Source organism: Equus caballus, chromosome 21 (assembly GCF_041296265.1).
Source record: "Equus caballus isolate H_3958 breed thoroughbred chromosome 21, TB-T2T, whole genome shotgun sequence".
Classification (NCBI taxonomy): domain Eukaryota; kingdom Metazoa; phylum Chordata; class Mammalia; order Perissodactyla; family Equidae; genus Equus; species Equus caballus.
In genome coordinates, this window is record NC_091704.1 from 40,215,786 (window position 1) to 40,233,671 (window position 17,886).

Below are 17,886 nucleotides of genomic sequence, written 5' to 3' on the forward strand. Positions count from 1 at the left end.
ATTTAAACATTTCTTTAAGTTAGAAATCTGTATATGAGCTAGAGCTATATATAGCATGGGTGAATCTCAAGTATATAAGATTAGACCACAAAAGCAGAAGTAGAAGAATATGTACAGTCATGTTATTTATATAAATTTTAAAAACATGCAAAAACACTCATAACTTGCTGGTGGGAGTATAAATTGGTACCACCTCTATAGAGTGTGACAGCAATTCAACTTCTAGGAATTCATCCTGCAGATATACTCGTGTGTGAAATAATGAGTTATTCACTGTTGTATTGTTTGTAAATACAAAAGATTGGAAGTAATCTTTCTAATAGAATAGTAGTTAAATTATGTTTTATCTATGCAGTGATATACTTTGTACACGTTAAGGAAAAAAAAGCAAGAGACTTTATATAATTTAGAGAACAATTTCCCAGGTGTATTTTTTTTTTTAAGGAAGATTAGCCCTGAGCTAACATCTGCCACCAATCCTCCTCTTTTTCCTGAGGAAGACTGGCCCTGAGCTACCATCCGTGCCCATCTTCCTCTACTTTATATGTGGGACGCCTGCCACAGCTTGGCTTGACAAGCAGTGCGTAGGTCCGCACCTGGGATCCAAACCAGCGAATCCCAGGCCACTGAAGTGGAATGTGTGAATTTAACCACTGTGCCACTGGGCCACTGGTGTATTTTTAAGAGGCAAAATAAGGGGATAGTAGAACAATGTATATAGTATACCTACCATTTGTGTATAAAAGCAGGGGCAAGTATGTACCTAAGTGTAACTGCTTATGTGTGTGCCGAGTGTCTAAAGGTACACATGAAACTGTGTTACATTAGTTGTTCAGGGGCGGGGAACTGGGTAGCAGGGGGAAATTTCACAGTATGTCCTTCTCTACTTTTGAATTGTGTACTGTAGGTATTATGTATTCAAAAGAATATATAAAATTAAATTTGTAAAAATCAACATGAGAAACTTGTTACTGTACACATGGGAAAGACAAACACTGCATTCAACATAGTAGTTCCCTCTGAGGGAAGAGAAAGGGATCTGGGAGGAGTCACACAGGGCTCCAGTTGCATCTGTAATGTTTTGTTGCTTAAGTTGGTGGTATAGGTGGGATCTGGGTATTTGATTTGCCTTTTAGGATGCCTGAAATGTTTTGTTAAGAAAAGGTACCTTTCTCAAATTTCCACTTATGGGTTTGAAAGCTCACCCTTTTCCAGAATTAATTTATTTACCTTCTACTTTTAGCAGTGGGATTTTTATTCTTTTAATTTTAGATCGAGAACAAAATGGTTAGGTGATTAGAATATCTTCAGTAGATATTTCTGTCTTTGTGGCATCTCTTTCCTATTTAAAATTCTTTCTTTCAAAGTATGATCTTGTTTCACTTTGATTACATATCTGATAAGAAGAGCATTTGTTGCAATGTTCTGCAGTTAGACAAAGTTCCCTTTAGAAAGCAGTGACAGTTTGTTAGTGAATATTTAGTTGACTAATCTGCTGTTCTAGTGAGAGAGACAGTGTGAATTCTGGTAACCTTTGCTGTGAGTGACTGCAGGTCTTCCCTGGCAGAAATATGTGTCTTCCGTTTCATTCAAAAGCAACATCTTGGCACTACTGTAAAACAGTGACAGTCTGAAAAGTCAAGTTTTGAGCTTTGGAAAAGGGGAGCAATTTCTTAGTAATGCATATTCCTGACAAAGTCCATTTACCACATTACAAAGTCCATTTACAGTCCGTTACTACACTGATTTATTGACTATGGAGCAACAATTAATTTGGCTGCAACTGAGTTTAGTCAATGGAGAATCTTTAGCCCAGTGTTGAGAAGGCGGTTCAGGTTTCGATATTGTGCCGTTTCCCCCTCCTGCTGCACATTGATTTTGGGGTAGAGTGCATTGGTCAAAAGACTTGGAGTCAGAAGACCTGTCCCAACCTGATCGCTTAATAGCTTTGCTTCAGCAAATGGCACATTCTCTCAGAGCCTCATAATTACCTGCATCATAGGTTTATTGTGAGGATCGAATATGATAATGTGTTTCCTAAACTGTAAGACACTATATTTTCAACAGTATTATGCTACTGAAATTCTAATATTGATGTTGGTAATGGGGTTCAAGGAAAATATTTCTGTTCCTTTAAGGAAAACATTATCATATGATGGCCTTAAATTACCAAGATTTTGCTGGGAAGAAAGAGGGGGAAAAGCATTAGGGGGATACTGCCCACTCTGAGAAAATATTTTAGAGTCATCAGTGTTGGGACATTATTTGAAAAGCGTGGAGGGAAAAACCTGTATCCAGTTAAGACTGGGAAATACTAGGTTAAACAGCGTTTAACAGGTTTCTTTACTATAGGGCTTTTCAGAGCCATTGCTGTGCTAATAGGCATAGTGAGTTTCCAAAAGGGAGAGTGTACATCCTTTCCCAGACTTCCTTGATTATGAAATCTTTTTCTGTGGAGACTCTCCAGTCCTAGTTTTTTGTAGAGCATACTTTAGAAAATCTATTCTAATAATTTTAGTTTTGTGATTTTTCTAGCTCATAGAAAATTAGAATCCCCCAGTTAGAACATTGAGAGGGGGCTATAAGAGCTGACTCTTGATAGACCTGAAGGATGCAACACAACTTCAAAAAGCAGAAAACCACAGGAGCTGGAACCTAGAACCTGGGAGCCCGGGAGCAAGAAGTGCTGTCGGGTGAAGTAACTCCCACTGTGTCACTGTGTGAGGGGAAGTAACTGATGCTCACACAGGGGGAACCTGTGCCTGGCTCCCAGTCATCACATAGAGTGTGTTCCGTTTAAGAATTCTTGGGCCTCTGTAGTACAGTTTAGAAAAACTGTTTTCAAAAAAGATTACTTTTGTTAACTTGTTCGTTTTAATGGAGAATATCATATTTTAGGAAAAATGTATTATGTCAATTTCCTAGGGCTGTAACAACAAAGTACCGCAAACTGGGTGGCTTTTAACAACAGAAATCTATTCTCTCCGAGTTCTGGAGGCTGGAAGTCGGAAATCAAGGCTTAGTAGAGTCACACTCCCTCTGAAGGCTGTAGGCGAGGACCTGTCTTTGTGTCGTCCAGCTTCTGGTGGCTCCAGGTGTTCCTTGGCTTGTGGTAGCAAAACTCCAGTCTCTGCCTTTGTCTTCACGTGGCCGCCTTCAGAGTGTGTGTGTGTGTGTGTGTGTCCGTGTGTGTCCATGTCCATGTTCTCTCCTCTTCTTGTAAGGACACCAGTCATTAGAGAGCCCACCCTAAATCTAGGATGATTTCATCTTGACATGCTTAACCAATTACATCTGCAAAGACCCAAATTCCAAATAAGATCACATTCTGAGGTTCCGATGGACAGGAATTGGGGTGGGGGGTACTCTTCAAGCCAGTACGCTTGCCATTGTGGTTTATATGCTTTTAGTTTATGCTCTTCGTTTCTCCCTTGTATTACTTTAATTTTTGAGTAACTTTTAAATTGGTTTGACAGAATGAATAAAATGTCTTCTTGGTATCTTGTCTTAAAACATTGAAATTGGTCTGAGGCAGGTTTTTAGTTGACTGGATCCATTTTCTCCTATGGGAAAAAGGTCTGTAGCAGTGCTTGGCACAGAGTGGGTGCGGGTACTCAGTAACTATTTCTTAAATGAATGAGGGGATTTTTAGAATAATTCTTATTAGTATGGGAGAATTCAGTCTATTATTTTTTTCAGACCACAAGACTATAAATTAAGGATTCCTCTGATATGTTCAACTTCTACTACTTATGGCTTTACATTTGTATTATTATACTATGTAACGTCCTCTTGAGGATTATCTTTTTTAAAAAATTATCGTATTTCACTTACCATTTTTGGAAAAAGCACACGTTTTTGAAGCAGACGGGTTCATGTTTTGGCTTTGCCAGTCACTAGCTGTGTAACTTGGGGCACGTTATTTCATCTTCCCATTCCTCCCTCTGTTACCTGTAAAGTGTTGCTAATAGCATGGTAAGAGTTAGAGTCAGTCTGTTTGTGTACAAACTGGGTGTGTCTCGAATATTAATTAGTAACTTGCATACCTTAATTATGTGTTACAAATCAACTAGATTTACATTTTTAAAAGATAGTATTTGTTTAAAAACTCTGATTTAAACGCAAGTCAAATGAACCTGATTTTTCCCTCTGCATTCTTCTATGATGGAACAAGTGTTCCCACGGTTTTTAGGTAGGAGATGAAATCACTGTCCAGGGCCAGCTGCTGTGTGGATATATGTGTAGCAGTAATATGTTGGAGATTAACCAAAGTCAAGAAATGAGTTGAACTTTGGAAACTAGAAATCTCAGGATTGGTGGCAGTGGGAGTGGGGAGGGTGGAACAGGTTGGTGAAATCGAAGCTGTGAGGATGGGAGCCCGATGCATAGAGATCACAGCTGTTATTTATTCAGCACTTAGTATGTGCCTGGGTAAAGACATGCTACTGAATCTAAGTGGATAAGGGGGACAAATAAAAGAGCCGAGATAAAATTGGTTTTATAGGGATTAAACCAGAAAATTTAGGGCTGATTAGATAGGGATGGGGGATAGGTGTGGGAGCAATGGAAAATAACCCTAAATAGTAATAGCCAGCGTTTATTTATCAAGCACTGACTGTGCCGGGCACCATAGAAAAGTGCTTTACAAATCTTCCCTTGTGTATTCCTTGCAGTCACCTTATAGACTATGTGGTATTCTTATTTTTAGGTAAGTGACTAGACGGTTGAAGTAATTTCACTTGCCCAAGTCAAACGTTTGGTAAATACCTTCATGCAGGAACAAAACCCAGGTCTGTGTGACTACAAAGTCTGTGCTTTGTGCACAGGTTGCCTTCTCACGTGGAAGTGAAATTGGGTACTCAACCCACTCCTGAGAAAGGTGGACCTACTAATAGCCGTCGTTGTTTTTCCCTTCCCTTTGGAATTTTTTTTAATGGAAAAGAATATAGAACAGTAAGTCAAATTTGAAAAAAAGTCACTGTAGAATAACTATTTTCATTTTAGTAAATTATCATTTTCATGTGAATATTTTTTGTGTAGCTGGAAAATGTCAAACGCATATATAATTTTTGTTTGCTCTTTTCATGTTTATAAGAAGATTTTCTTTTTCTGTAGTCTTCCTATGAGAGTCTATGTTGGAATAACAAGGTATTAAATTCTTCTCTGGAATGGGTCATTTAGGTTACTTGTGGTCTGTGCTCTTACGTAAGACACTGTAATAGACATATTTATGCACATTTCTTCATCTACTTGATTCCAAGTTAAATTCTGAGTAGGGAACTGCAGATTGTAAAAAAATGGAGTATCACTCTTAGTGCTATTCTAGGACGTTGACTCTTCTTTAATTCCCCTAAAATGTTCTGTTGGTTTACGCAGCCATGAATAAGGAACTAGTGTACTAATTTTCCATTCAAAAACCAAACTGATCATGTCCCCTGCCTGTTTCCATAGTTCCTAATGTCTCCGTGTGTGTGTGTGTGTGAATTTGAGTGATTTCTTTACAGTCGCTGTCATGACACCCTCTCCCTCCCTGCCTGTCTCAATTTTGGTTTGAATATTTATGCAATCATACTTTTGTGATTTCTTCTGTTGTTTCAAAAGAGAGGAAATTATGCCTCTATACTTTCTTCTAATTAATTTATAATTTGATGAAATGCTCAAGTACTAGAAAAAAGTCTTGAGCTACAGCTTGATTGTTTGGTTATTGATTTCGTTCTTTATTCTGCATTTTTTGGCGGGGTTCTATTCATAGGCAGAATAATATTCTTCTCCCTGTTACTCATGAATTGAATTTTACTTGATTCCCTGTTCCTTGTCTATCACTTTCCCTCCAATTCTTGCCAATTTCTTCCTCATTTTTTGGTATGTGTTCCATAAAATTTCATCACATTTCTGCTGCAACTTACTGCTTTCTGAATGATTTTAATTGTTCTGTTGGAGTTGGTTATCTTGCAGTTGCACATTTGCTGGAAGGATTTACATTGTAGAGGTATTGTGAAGGTTAAGAAAGAATCTAGACAAAATGGAAGGTGAAATTAGGTGGTAAATTGTATTCTTGAAAAGGACTGAGAGTTAAGACTCCAACTTAAACACTTTTCTTTGAGTCTTATTTAACAAAGACTTTTTTCTCCCATCGTGAAATACTGTATAACTTAACATTGGATTTAATATTATTAACTAAAATATTTAAACAAAGTAGCAAACACTTAAAAAAAATTCAAACTAGTGAGGAACCACTTCATCCCTTGTTCTACCCTCTTGACTGCAGGGTGTGGGGTGGGGCAGAAGAGCTGGTCACTCATTGCCTTGGGTAGCCTGGTGGGGATAAAATGTTGAATTGTTGAAAACCTCTGGACCTGACGATCTGTAAGGAAGGTTCTGTTTAGTTCTAAAATGTTGTGCTTTTTATTGTTAAATAGTCAAGAGCACCTATTCAGTGAGCAGCAAGCAATGAGTCTTTTCTTTCTTTGAGAAAAATAATTTCACTATCTTAGAGCTCCCCTGCTTGAAGACCCGCAGTGCTTCTTGATCTTTGGGGGTCTTTAAAGGATGGTCAGCTCCATCGCAAATCCCATATCAAGCAGGAAAGCCTATTTATATTTAGATTGGAATAATGAGAAAAATTCTTTGTTTAAAGTAATGTTTTAGATACAAGAAATTTAAAATATCAGTGTTGAGTTTTCAAATGGGAAATAGTAAAAAATATTGTATTCATCCACTAGGGCTGCCGTGCCAACAGATGGCAGACTGAATGGCTTTAACAACAGAAATGTGTTTCCTCATGGTCTGGAGGCCAAAGTCTGAGATCCAGGTTTCAGCAGGCTTGATCTCTTTGGAGGCCTCTCTCCCTCGCTTGCAGATGGCTGCCTTCTCCCTCTGTCCTCACATGGGCTCCTGTGTGTCCCCCTGCTATCTCTGTGTGTCCTCATTTCCTCTTATGGGGACCCCAGTCAGGTTGGATCAGGGCCCACCTGCACTGTCTCATTTTAGCTCTGTCGCCCCTTTAAAGGCCTTGTGTCCAAATGCTCTCACATTCTGAGGTACAACAGGTTAGGGCTTCAAGGTGAATTTTGAAGGAGACACAATTCAGCCCATAACAAGTATAAATTACTAAGAAGGGATTTCTTGGTATCATTACACTTGATTTTTCAGCTGGTTGTTATCAAGATTGCCAGGGAAAGCTCTCTGATATTGGTCTTACAAACTATGTTCTAATTTAGAAGAGAAGGTTTTCTTCCTGGAAAGATAAAACCCTAAATCGCTTATTTAAAAATTAAAATATATATATATATTTTTGTAAAGTAATACATAGGTATGTTAAAAAAGAGTGTTAAGAGGTATATTCATAAAACAGAATTCCCTACTCCCCACTTTCAACTCTTAGCTGTTTCTTCTTGTATTTGTTTCTGTGGTTTATTTTTTAAACCTCCACGTTTCTAATTGATGTATGCATGTGTACAGTCTATCTTGTAATTCTTGTTGACAGAGTGTTTTTGTTGACTCCCTGTTATGGTACATGAGGATTTTAGTTCTCTTGTACCTTTTCCTCTACACCCTTATTCTCCTAATATAACTATATCATACTTGAAAAGCCTTCATCTTTGGCATTTTCATCATTGTGACTGTAAAAACTATTTGCTGAGCCAATACTATGGCTATATTTTCTTATAGAACTTTTCATTTTTCCTGTAGTTAGTAAATTATTTCATTTTTTCATTTGCTTAGTTTTATTTGAAACTAAGGGTAAATTTCCCACATCTTCAAATGCCTTTGTAAAATATCTCTCAATACAGTGTTCCATACTTTCAATCTGTAAGATAATTTGTCCTTTTTCATCCCCTGGGAATAACTATCTTGGATCCTCTGTTGCATTTCTCTCTGGATTTGTTGCCTTCCAGCCCCCTACACATCTGTTACCTAGGACTTTGCTTCATTACCATATTGCAGATTCTCTTAGTTTTTCTCCTATGTTAGAGATCCCTCTTTTACTGGATAACATCTTTTTTGGTTTCCTTCCAGATTTGGTGATTATATATTCTCCAGTAGATTCTTGAGAAAGGGTGAATAGAAGCTAAATTTTTGGAGACTTTGCCTCTATAAGAATGTCTAAATTCTTCTATCATCGTTGGTTATCTGGGCATAGTATTCAGAATTGAAAGATAATCACTTAAATTTGTTTTTCTAATTTTGAAAAGTAGAAACTACATGCTCACGAACCAAAATGTAAAAGGTTCCAGGGGTTATGGATGGGGACATGCATCTGCAGTGTGGGGGAGCTGCTTGGGATGATGGAACTGTTTCATGGCTGATTATAGTGCTGGTTACACCAGTTTCTACATGTGTTAAAATCCAGTTTCTACATGTGTTAAAATTCGTAGACCTGAACACCAAAATAAAAAGCTTCAATTCGAATGTATGGTAGTTTTAAAAATGAAAAATAAGTTAAAAGAATTTACAAATAGATGACATAAAGAGATGGAAAGACATTCCATGCACATGGATTGGAAGAATAAACATAGTTAAAATGTCCATACTACCTAAAGCAATCTACAGATTAAACACTATCCCAATCAGAATTCCAGTGTCATTCTTTACAGAAATTGAACAAAGAATCCGAAAATTCATATGGGGCAAGAAAAGACCCTGAATTGCTAAAGCAATCCTGAGAAAGAACAACAAAGCTGGAGGCATCACAATCCCTGACTTCAAAACATACTACAAAGCTACACTGATCAAAACAGCATGGTACTGGTACAAAAGCAATGCACAGATCAATGGAACAGAATTGAAAGCCCAGAGATAAAACCACACATCTGTGGACAGCTTATCTTCGACAAAGGAGCTGAGGGCCTACAATGGAGGAAAGAAAGTCTCTTCAACAAATGGTGCTGGGAAAACTGGACAGCCACATGTAAAAGAATGAAAATCAACCATTCTTTTTCACCATTTACTAAAATAAACTCAAAATGGATCCAAGACCTAAAGATTAGACCTGAAACAATAAGTCTTCTAGAAGAGAATATCAGCAGTACACTGTCTGACATCAGCTCCAAAAGAATCTTTTCAGACACCATAACCCCTCACATGAGGGAAACAATAGAAAGAATAAACAAATGGGACTTCATCAGGCTAAAGAGCTTCTTCAAGGCAAGGGAAAACAGGATTGAAACAGAAAAACAACCCACTAATTGGGAAAAAATATTCACAAGTTATTTATCCGACAAAGGGTTAATCTCCATAATAAACAAAGAACTCACACAGCTCAACAATAAAAAATCAAACAACCCAATTACAAAATGGGCAGGGGACATGAACAGACATTTCTCCAAAGAAGATATACGAATGGCCAATAGACTCATGAAAAGATGCTCATCATCACTAATCATCAGGGAAATGCAAATCGAAACTACACTAAGATATCACCTTACACCTGTTAGAATGGCAAAAATATCCAAAACCAAGAGTGACAAATGTTGGAGAGGCTGTGGAGAACAGGGAACCCTCATACACTGTTGGTGGGAATGCAAACTGGTGCAGCCACTATGGAAAACAGTATGGAGATTCCTCAAAAAGTTAAGAATAGAAATACCTTATGACCCAGCCATCCCACTACTGGGTATCTATCCTAAGAAGCTGAAATGGGCAATTCCAAAAGTTCCATGCACCCCTATGTTCATCGCAGCATTATTCACAATAGCCAAGTTATGGAACCAACCTAAGTGCCCAGCAACTGATGATTGGATAAAGAAGATGTGGTATATATATACAATGGAATACTACTCAGCCATAAAAAAGGACAAAGTCATCCCATTCACAACAGCATGGATAGACCTTGAGGGTATTATGTTGAGTGAAATAAGCCAGACAGAGAAAGACGAACTCTGTATGACTCCACTCATAGGTGGTAGTTAACATATGGACAAAGAGAACTGATCAGTGGTTGCCAGGGGAAAGGGGGGTGGGGTGAGGGCACTAGGGGTGAAGTGGTGTACCTACAACATGACTAATAATGATGTACAACTGTAATTTCACAAGGATGTTAATTTTCATAACCTTAATAAAAAAAAAGTTCATAACTAATAAAAAAAAAGAATTACAAATACAAAAATGTATACAGCAAAAATGAAGTCTCTTTTCTTTCTCCCTCCTCTTGGCTTCCAGCTTACCTTTCTGGAAGCAACTGTTATCACTTTCATATGTTGTTTCCCACTTAATTACTCTTAAACATGTACACATTCATGGGTCAATCAGGCAAAATTAAAAGGAACTTAAATTTGCTCAAGTATTTTTTGAGAATGCTAAGATTACTACTCTTAGAATACCTCTAAATATGTTATTAATGAAGGCTGGCTCTAACTTATTAAAATTATTTCTCCTACAGTTGGCAAACATGAATTGACTGGGCATAAAGTTGCTGTGAAGATACTCAATCGCCAGAAGATTCGAAGCCTCGATGTGGTTGGAAAAATCCGCAGAGAAATTCAGAACCTCAAGCTTTTCAGGCATCCTCATATAATTAAACTGTAAGATCTGATTGTATTAAATATAGTCATAGAATTTTTGCATCATTTTTGTTAACCTACTTAATCCAACAAGCAAGAAAGATGACTGACATTTCCTCAGTCTATTCCCTGAGGGTTTTAAAACTTCTTCCCATTCATGTATTTATCTAACCCCATTCATGGTCACTTAAGCCTGTGTTCGTGTTTTGCTTATCAGCTGTTATCTTTCTCATTCTTTCTTGTCTTCTGGACAATGCCCTTCTGATATCTTCAGTGCCCCTATTGCTGTAGGACGTATGATGATTTGCTAGTAAAAACTCTTGACCTCTGCATTTCCCTGTGGTGTCAGTTAGCTCACTAGAGACGGTGCAGTAGAAAGCGTTCTCCCCCAGTGCTGTTTATATCTGATGAAACAAATGACAAATACTAGAATTTCAGGAATCCAGTATTTCAAAAGGGCAGTAATATTACCATTGTTTTACAGTTGCCAAGTGTAGGGTCTACAGATAACTTAGTTACTGCTCAGCTTTCCTTTTTTTTTATTTTCTGATTAGCCCTAAGCTAACATGTGTTGCCAGTCCTCCTCTTTTTGCTGAGGAAGACTGGCCCTGAGCTAACATCCATGCCCATCTTCCTCTACTTTACATGTGGGACGCCTACCACAGCATGGCATGCCAAGCAGTGCCATGTCTGTACCCGGGATCCGAACCAGCGAACCCTGGGCCACCAAAGCGGAACGTGTGCACTTAACTGCTGCGCCACCAGGCCAGCCCCTACTCAGCTTTTTTATGCAGGCTATAAGTTAAAACTGCTTAGGCTTTTCTGCTGAACTGGCTGACTCACGCTTTATTTCACTCTCACCTCTTCTCATTGGTTGAGGTGCCGTGGTTTTAAATACCATCCATATGCTGATAACCCCTAAATATACATCTCCTGCTTTGAAACCTCAGCCCTGGACTCCAGCCTCGTATGCTCACTGCCTGCATCTCCATTTGGATGTCCAGGAGGCCTGCAAAACTCGACGTGCCCAAAACTGAACTGTGTATTACCCTCCAAACCTGCTCTTCCCACAGTTTTTCCCATCTCAGTTCATATCCAGTTCCCTCAGGGCAGAAACTTAGGAACCATCCTTAACTTCCCATTTCTCCCACTTCCCACCATCCGTTCCATCTTTCTCTTCAAAATATGTCTGGGATCTGAGTGTTTCTCATTTCCTTCATTGCTGTTAACCCAGTGTCAGCCACCTTCGTCTCTCTCATGGACTACTGCATTCGCCTCCTGCTTCCACCTTTCCCGTCCAGTCAGTTCTTCACATTGCTGCCAGAAATTAAAGTTACCCTTTTAATAGACCAGATCACATGACCGCTTTGCTTAAAACCTTCAGTAGCTTTCCATCTCCCTGAGAGTAAAACCCAGAGCCTCATCCTGGCTTGTAAGGTTCTGGGTCCTCTGGTCTCCAGTTACCTCATTGACTCTCCATCCTCTGTCCCGCTCTCAGCTTCCTCTGCTCTTCCCTTCTTACCATTCCTCAAACATGCCAGCTGGGCTTCCACCTGGGAGCCTCGCACTTCCTGTTCCCTCTGCCTGGTTCACCTTCCTCCTAGATAATGGTATAGTTTGCTCCCTTACTTCCATCAGGCTCTGCTCAAATGCTACTTTATCAGAGAGGCCTTCCTCGAACACCCTGAATGAGAGATTCCCGAGTTTGCTTCATTCCTCTTCATAGCATGTTCCACCACCTGAGATATTGCTTATTTACTGAGTGTCTGTTTCCTGGCTCCTGGAACATGAACTCCGTGAGAGCAGCGAATCTGTTGTGTTCTTGCAGTGTTCCCAGTTCCTAGCACAGTGCCTGGTATATTATAGGCGCTTAGTAAATATTTATTGAATGAATGAGTAAATATGTTTTAATATTGGTAGATAATGTTTTCTCTCACCAGGTACCAGGTCATCAGTACACCATCTGATATTTTCATGGTGATGGAATATGTCTCAGGAGGAGAGCTATTTGATTATATCTGTAAAAATGGAAGGGTAAGCCGTTCTGATTTAATCCTGTGTATATTTGTAACTCCCCTTATCCCTTACTAGCTTTGAGATATCAGGAAGCAGTTTTATTAAGAGGTCTACTTAATAACCAGTTCCCTTAGTTTTATACTTTTCTACAATCATAGACTATTTAGAGCTAGGAAGGACCTTAAAGATTATCTCCTTGGCTACTTATACAGATGTGGAAACAGACTCACAGTTTATATATTTGCTCGAGGTCACATGATTTATTAATGATGGAATTGGATTGAGAGCCCAGAACTCATGATCCTCAGACTTGTGCCTTTGGGGCATACAAATACCTTTAATACACATCTTAAAGTATATACTTAATCCTAACAAAATTTATTATTAAATACTTAAAGATCTAGGCCTTGCTAGTCAACCCTAGCCATATTTAAATTGCATTCATTTTTTGGTTTCAGAAATCTGATGTACCTGGAGTAGTAAGAACAGGCTCCATGAATGAGATTTAAAGAACTTAGAGTTGAAAGGAGCTTTAGAAGACATTTTGAACAGTATCTTAAGTTAAGATACAGAAACCGAACACTGCCCGCCACCCATCCCTTTTCTCACACCCAGGTTATGTGGTATGCAAAAACCTCCTCTGGAAGAGCTGGATCTGGCACGGAGAAGCCAATTTTTTTACCTCCCAGTCTAAAGTTCATTATGTCATTCATTCATTTGTTATATGCAGCATATCTGTTTACTTTCATCATTAACCAAGTTAATTTTGATTTTCCCATTTCTTAACATGGTTCATTTCAATTTCAGGTATTCTCCTTCTCTAGTCACTGTAAACCACCCCCACCCCACCTCCCCACCCCCAATTTTCTGCCTGGAAAAATGGAAACAGGCACAAATGGAATTGCTATCTTGTTTTCTTACCTTTTCTCTTCTTTTTTTCATTTCTTGGTCATTTTGCTTTCCATTATGGGAATTTTCTCTAATTTTTACCCGTTGCATAATAAATTTCAGCTTTCATCTTTTATTTCAGAGGTCTCTTTCTTGTTTTCTGAAATTTCCTTTCTTTAAATAGCCTATTTTTGTTCCACAGATGTAATAACCTTATCTTTCTGAGGATGACAATTAGTTTTAAACAAAAAGGGGCCTTCTGCTCCCAGCATTGTTTCTGTTCCTTCTGTGCTCCTTTATTTTCTGTTCATTTTACTAGTCTTTGTCTGTTGTGTATGGCCCTTCCTCAGATATCTGGTGATTCTTGGTTGTCCACTCATGTTTGACAATGGGGCACTAAGTGCCAAGTTCATCTTGGTGGAACTTATTGATTGGTGGGCCTTCGCATAGGCTGAATAGGTAGAGGCCTGTCCGTTTTATTAGGGTAGACCAAAATGTCAGTAATTACAAATATTTTTCCCTTGGATCAGATAGTTGCTCCAGAAGATACCTTCCTGTTTCCTTGAGAGTATTAGCTGCCAGTATTCCAGTTGCTGAATGGGGAAGAGATCTGCAAGTCTCACTAGTTAATATGTTGACTTTCACTTAATTGCCAAATTTTCCTTCTGGGGCCTCATCTCTGCCTTGGTGTCCTTGAGAACAGAGCTGCTTCAGCATTACTAAAGAGTAAATCATGGGTCTTATTTCCCAGTAGGACTGAATTTAAAACTTCTTACTTCAACCAGTTGTCCTGTTGTCAGTCCACCTCTCCCTTGTCCCTCAGAAATCCCCAGTGCTTCCAATTTCTAAGCTTTTCCAGGGTTCTGTGAGTAGACAAGTTTATTATTGGTTTCCACCCCCTTGGGCTTAGGTTTCAGCTTTCTCTGGCTGGTGAAGTCTTTGTCGCTCTTCATCCACTCTCTGGCTTGGTGACTTCTCTTGATTACTGCTGTCTCTTCTCTTACTATTCTTTATATGCTAATGTCATTTTAGGGATGTTTCAGGGAGTGGAGACAAAGGTTCAGTATTTACCTGGAAATGAGCTTTGACTTTGCTAATCTTCCTTTGTAGACTTCTCCTCCTCCATCCTTTGTACCGTATTTATTATTGATATAGTGTAATTTTCACTTTTTATAGCCTATCTAGTTATTTTACCTTTTATATTTTGTTTAATCAATTAAGTTTTCTTCTATTTCACATTTAGAACCCATTCTTGTTTTCATTTAGTATATTTGATATAAAAAGTTTTATTGTATTAAAAAATGAACCTACATTTCTTCTAGAAATAAAGGTGTTAGATTGTTAACGCATTAATATTTTCTTTAGAGGAAGGGTATCTATAGTACTTTAGTAGTTTTAGCTTTGGCTTCAAAAGAAATTCCTAGTTCATCTTTCCCCCCAGATTATTTATGCCATTTAAGGTGTAGAAGTGTGGTTTTAGAATGCTAATTTGTGACCTGTGTTAGAGAATTGCATATTAGAGTCCTTTGCCTAGAGGATTAATAGTTTATTTATTAAATATGACCTCTTGGGAACAGGTATGTCTAAGTGGTGGTTATCGCTTATGGAAAAAACATCATAAAATAAGAAAATATGGATAAATAGAATGAGAAGTTTTTAAAGAATCTTTAAAAAAATGTAGCTGCAGGAGCTGGCTTGATGGCATAGTGGTTAAGTTTGTATACTCCACTTCAGTGGCCTGGGGTTCACAGGTTTGCATCCCAGGCACAGACCTAGCACCGCTCATCAAGCCACACTGTGGCGGTGTCCCACATACAAAATAAAGGAAGACTGGCACAGTGTGATCTTCCTCACTCCTCCAAAAAAAAATGTATTTGCAGCATAACATATAATTTTTTCAGTAAGCAGACTAAAGATAAATGCTTTTGTATTTTCTAAAACATATGAATTAAGGTTTTTCTTTTGTTAAAATTAAAACATCTTTTATTTCAGGACCTGTAACGTTGTTGCTTACTAATTCATTAACAATGCTTAAATGTACTTCCTCATAGAGTCTGAAATAGTATCCCCCCCACAATATAACTCTGTGCCCTTATCCTGCTTTGCTTTTCTTCAAAACACTGTCACTCTTTGACGTTACATTTATTTGTTTATTGTCTATTTTCATCCACTAGATTAGGGCCTTTTTTTATTTGTTGCTATATCAAGAGCATCTAAACAATGCAGGGCACATTGAAAATATTTAATACGTATTTGGTAAAGGCGTAAAGGATGAAACATTTCTAATTTATAGGAGAAAGCATGCCTCATTTCAAGTAGAAATTGAAACTATTTGTAATAGCTCATGAGACAGAAAGGAGAGCAAGCTATTACAGTGTAGTTGTCTGAGTGATAATATTAGAAAGTTGAGTTGCTGATTTGGGCTGCAAGATCCTCTGAGCATTTCTGTTTTGTGCTGCATATCTCTTCTCCCCATTCAAAAGTATCTCGTGAGTGAGGTTTGTGGAAAAGGTTTCATGCATTTTGACAGTTTTGTAGGTTGGAGAATTATAGGTAAAAGATTTCTTCTGAAAGACACACCTTTAAGATGCCTCTCTTCTTTTCTAGCTCGATGAAAAAGAAAGTCGACGTCTGTTCCAACAGATCCTTTCTGGTGTGGATTATTGTCACAGGCATATGGTGGTCCATAGAGACTTGAAACCTGAAAACGTCCTGCTTGATGCACACATGAATGCAAAGATAGCTGATTTTGGTAAGCAGATTTTTATAGTTTCATACGTGCATTATGTTTAACAAACATTAATAGCATTCCTCAGATAATTTTTACTTCTATAGAATACATTGAGTATCCCAAAATAGTATATCCCCACCATTTTGTCTAGGAGTATACAGAAAGGGGAAAAGCTAAGGAATTCTCTTTTCTTAGCTTTGTGTCTTTAAAATTGAGTTTTATGATAGGAGGTAAATAATTTAAGATGGCAGCCTTAGAGAAATCATTTGAAAAGAGAACTATTATAAGTGAAGGAGAAGTTAGCAACCTTGTTTCCTATGTGTTGTTGTGATCAAGTATGGAGCAAGAGGAAAGACACTGGGATAGAGTTATTTAAACTTGGAAAACCAGAAGGTAAACTATATGAACAAAATTATTTAAAAAAAAAAACTATTTTAAATGACAGAAAAGCATAATTACAGCTTGAGGAACATTATTTCGATTGTCCAAAATGAAGTGATTTTTCCTTTGTTTCCTATACAAATTGCCATTGACATTAATAAACCTAAGAAAAATGAATCTCTGCCACTGTCTTTTGCTTAGCTTCAGTTCAAATCAGAGGAGGTTCTTAGAAGTATTTTCCTCAGTTTTGAATATATATATTTTAGTCTGTGGAGATTCATGGAACAGTGCCAACCAGCTCTGAGCTGCTGTGTGATTTTTTGGTAACTAAGTTGTTTTGACTGACTTGTTCCTCAATTGTCATGATTATTTTTATAGAGTGCATTTTTGCGGAGGCAGAGGTTTCTTTTTGGAGTAAAACTATGAAGGAACTTTGATATTAAAAATTATTTCTTGTTGATTTTTTTTAGAGAATCAGAACAGGGCTTAATAGAAACTTTGAATTTTAATTCCTCTGCTCATGTGTTCTACATTTTTTCCCCTTGTAATTTTTGTATTAACAAAACTTGAACATGCCAACTTTATTCTAGTAAGCAGAATAACCAATTGCTTCATATATACTCATTAAACTCCAACAGTGCACTACCTTTAAATGTTGAAATAGATTACAAATTTTAGGGCACGATAGCAAAATATTTGGGAAATAGTAAAGACTACACTTTTTGTTGAAGTAAAGAAAAAATGATGATTTATCACTTTAATAGAAATGCAATTTTAGTGTTTAACAGTTTTGTTTTTATTTTTGTTCTTGGGAAATCTTGAGTAGTTGATTTTGTGTATTTTCAGGTCTTTCAAACATGATGTCAGATGGTGAATTTTTAAGAACGAGTTGTGGCTCACCCAACTATGCTGCCCCAGAGGTCATTTCAGGAAGGTAATATTGGACTCTCCCCCAGTACATTTGTACTTGCCTTTTTCTCTTAGATTTTGTTAGCCTGTAGCATCATATTTAATCCTAGTGAAAGGAAAGAAATTAGAGGGTTTATTCTTTTATTGAGAAAGTGTTCTGTTTTAAGAATAAAACATTATAATGTCTTTATTTTTTTTTTAATTTTTTTTTCCTTTTTCTCCCCAAAGCCCCCCGGTACATAGTTGTATATTCTTCGTTGTGGGTCCTTCTAGTTGTGGCATGTGGGATGCTGCCTCAGCGTGGTTTGATGAGCAGTGCCATGTCCATGCCCAGGATTCAAACCGACGAAACACTGGGCCGCCTGCAGTGGAGCGCACGAACTTAACCACTGAGCCACCGGGCCAGTCCCTATAATGTCTTTTTTTCTTTTTGACGAAGATTGGCCCTGAGCCAACGTC

General features: G+C 37.9%; 1 protein-coding gene across 17 annotated transcripts in view; it reads left to right on the forward strand.

Moving 5' to 3' along the window:
- PRKAA1 (protein kinase AMP-activated catalytic subunit alpha 1) overlaps nt 1-17,886 on the forward strand; it is a 38,021-nt gene that overhangs the window by 8,232 nt on the left and 11,903 nt on the right. For 10 of the 17 annotated variants that reach the window (XM_070245819.1, XM_023625233.2, XM_070245812.1 and 7 more), the window contains 4 exons: nt 10,382-10,523; nt 12,443-12,536; nt 16,014-16,158; nt 17,365-17,452. In XM_070245819.1, coding sequence (XP_070101920.1) covers nt 12,477-12,536; nt 16,014-16,158; nt 17,365-17,452 — 293 coding nt within the window. In that variant the 5' untranslated portion in view covers nt 10,382-10,523; nt 12,443-12,476. The remainder of the gene's footprint in view (nt 1-10,381; nt 10,524-12,442; nt 12,537-16,013; nt 16,159-17,364; nt 17,453-17,886) is intronic. The other 7 variants (XM_070245818.1, XM_070245813.1, XM_070245816.1 and 4 more) reach the window with 1 other exon arrangement.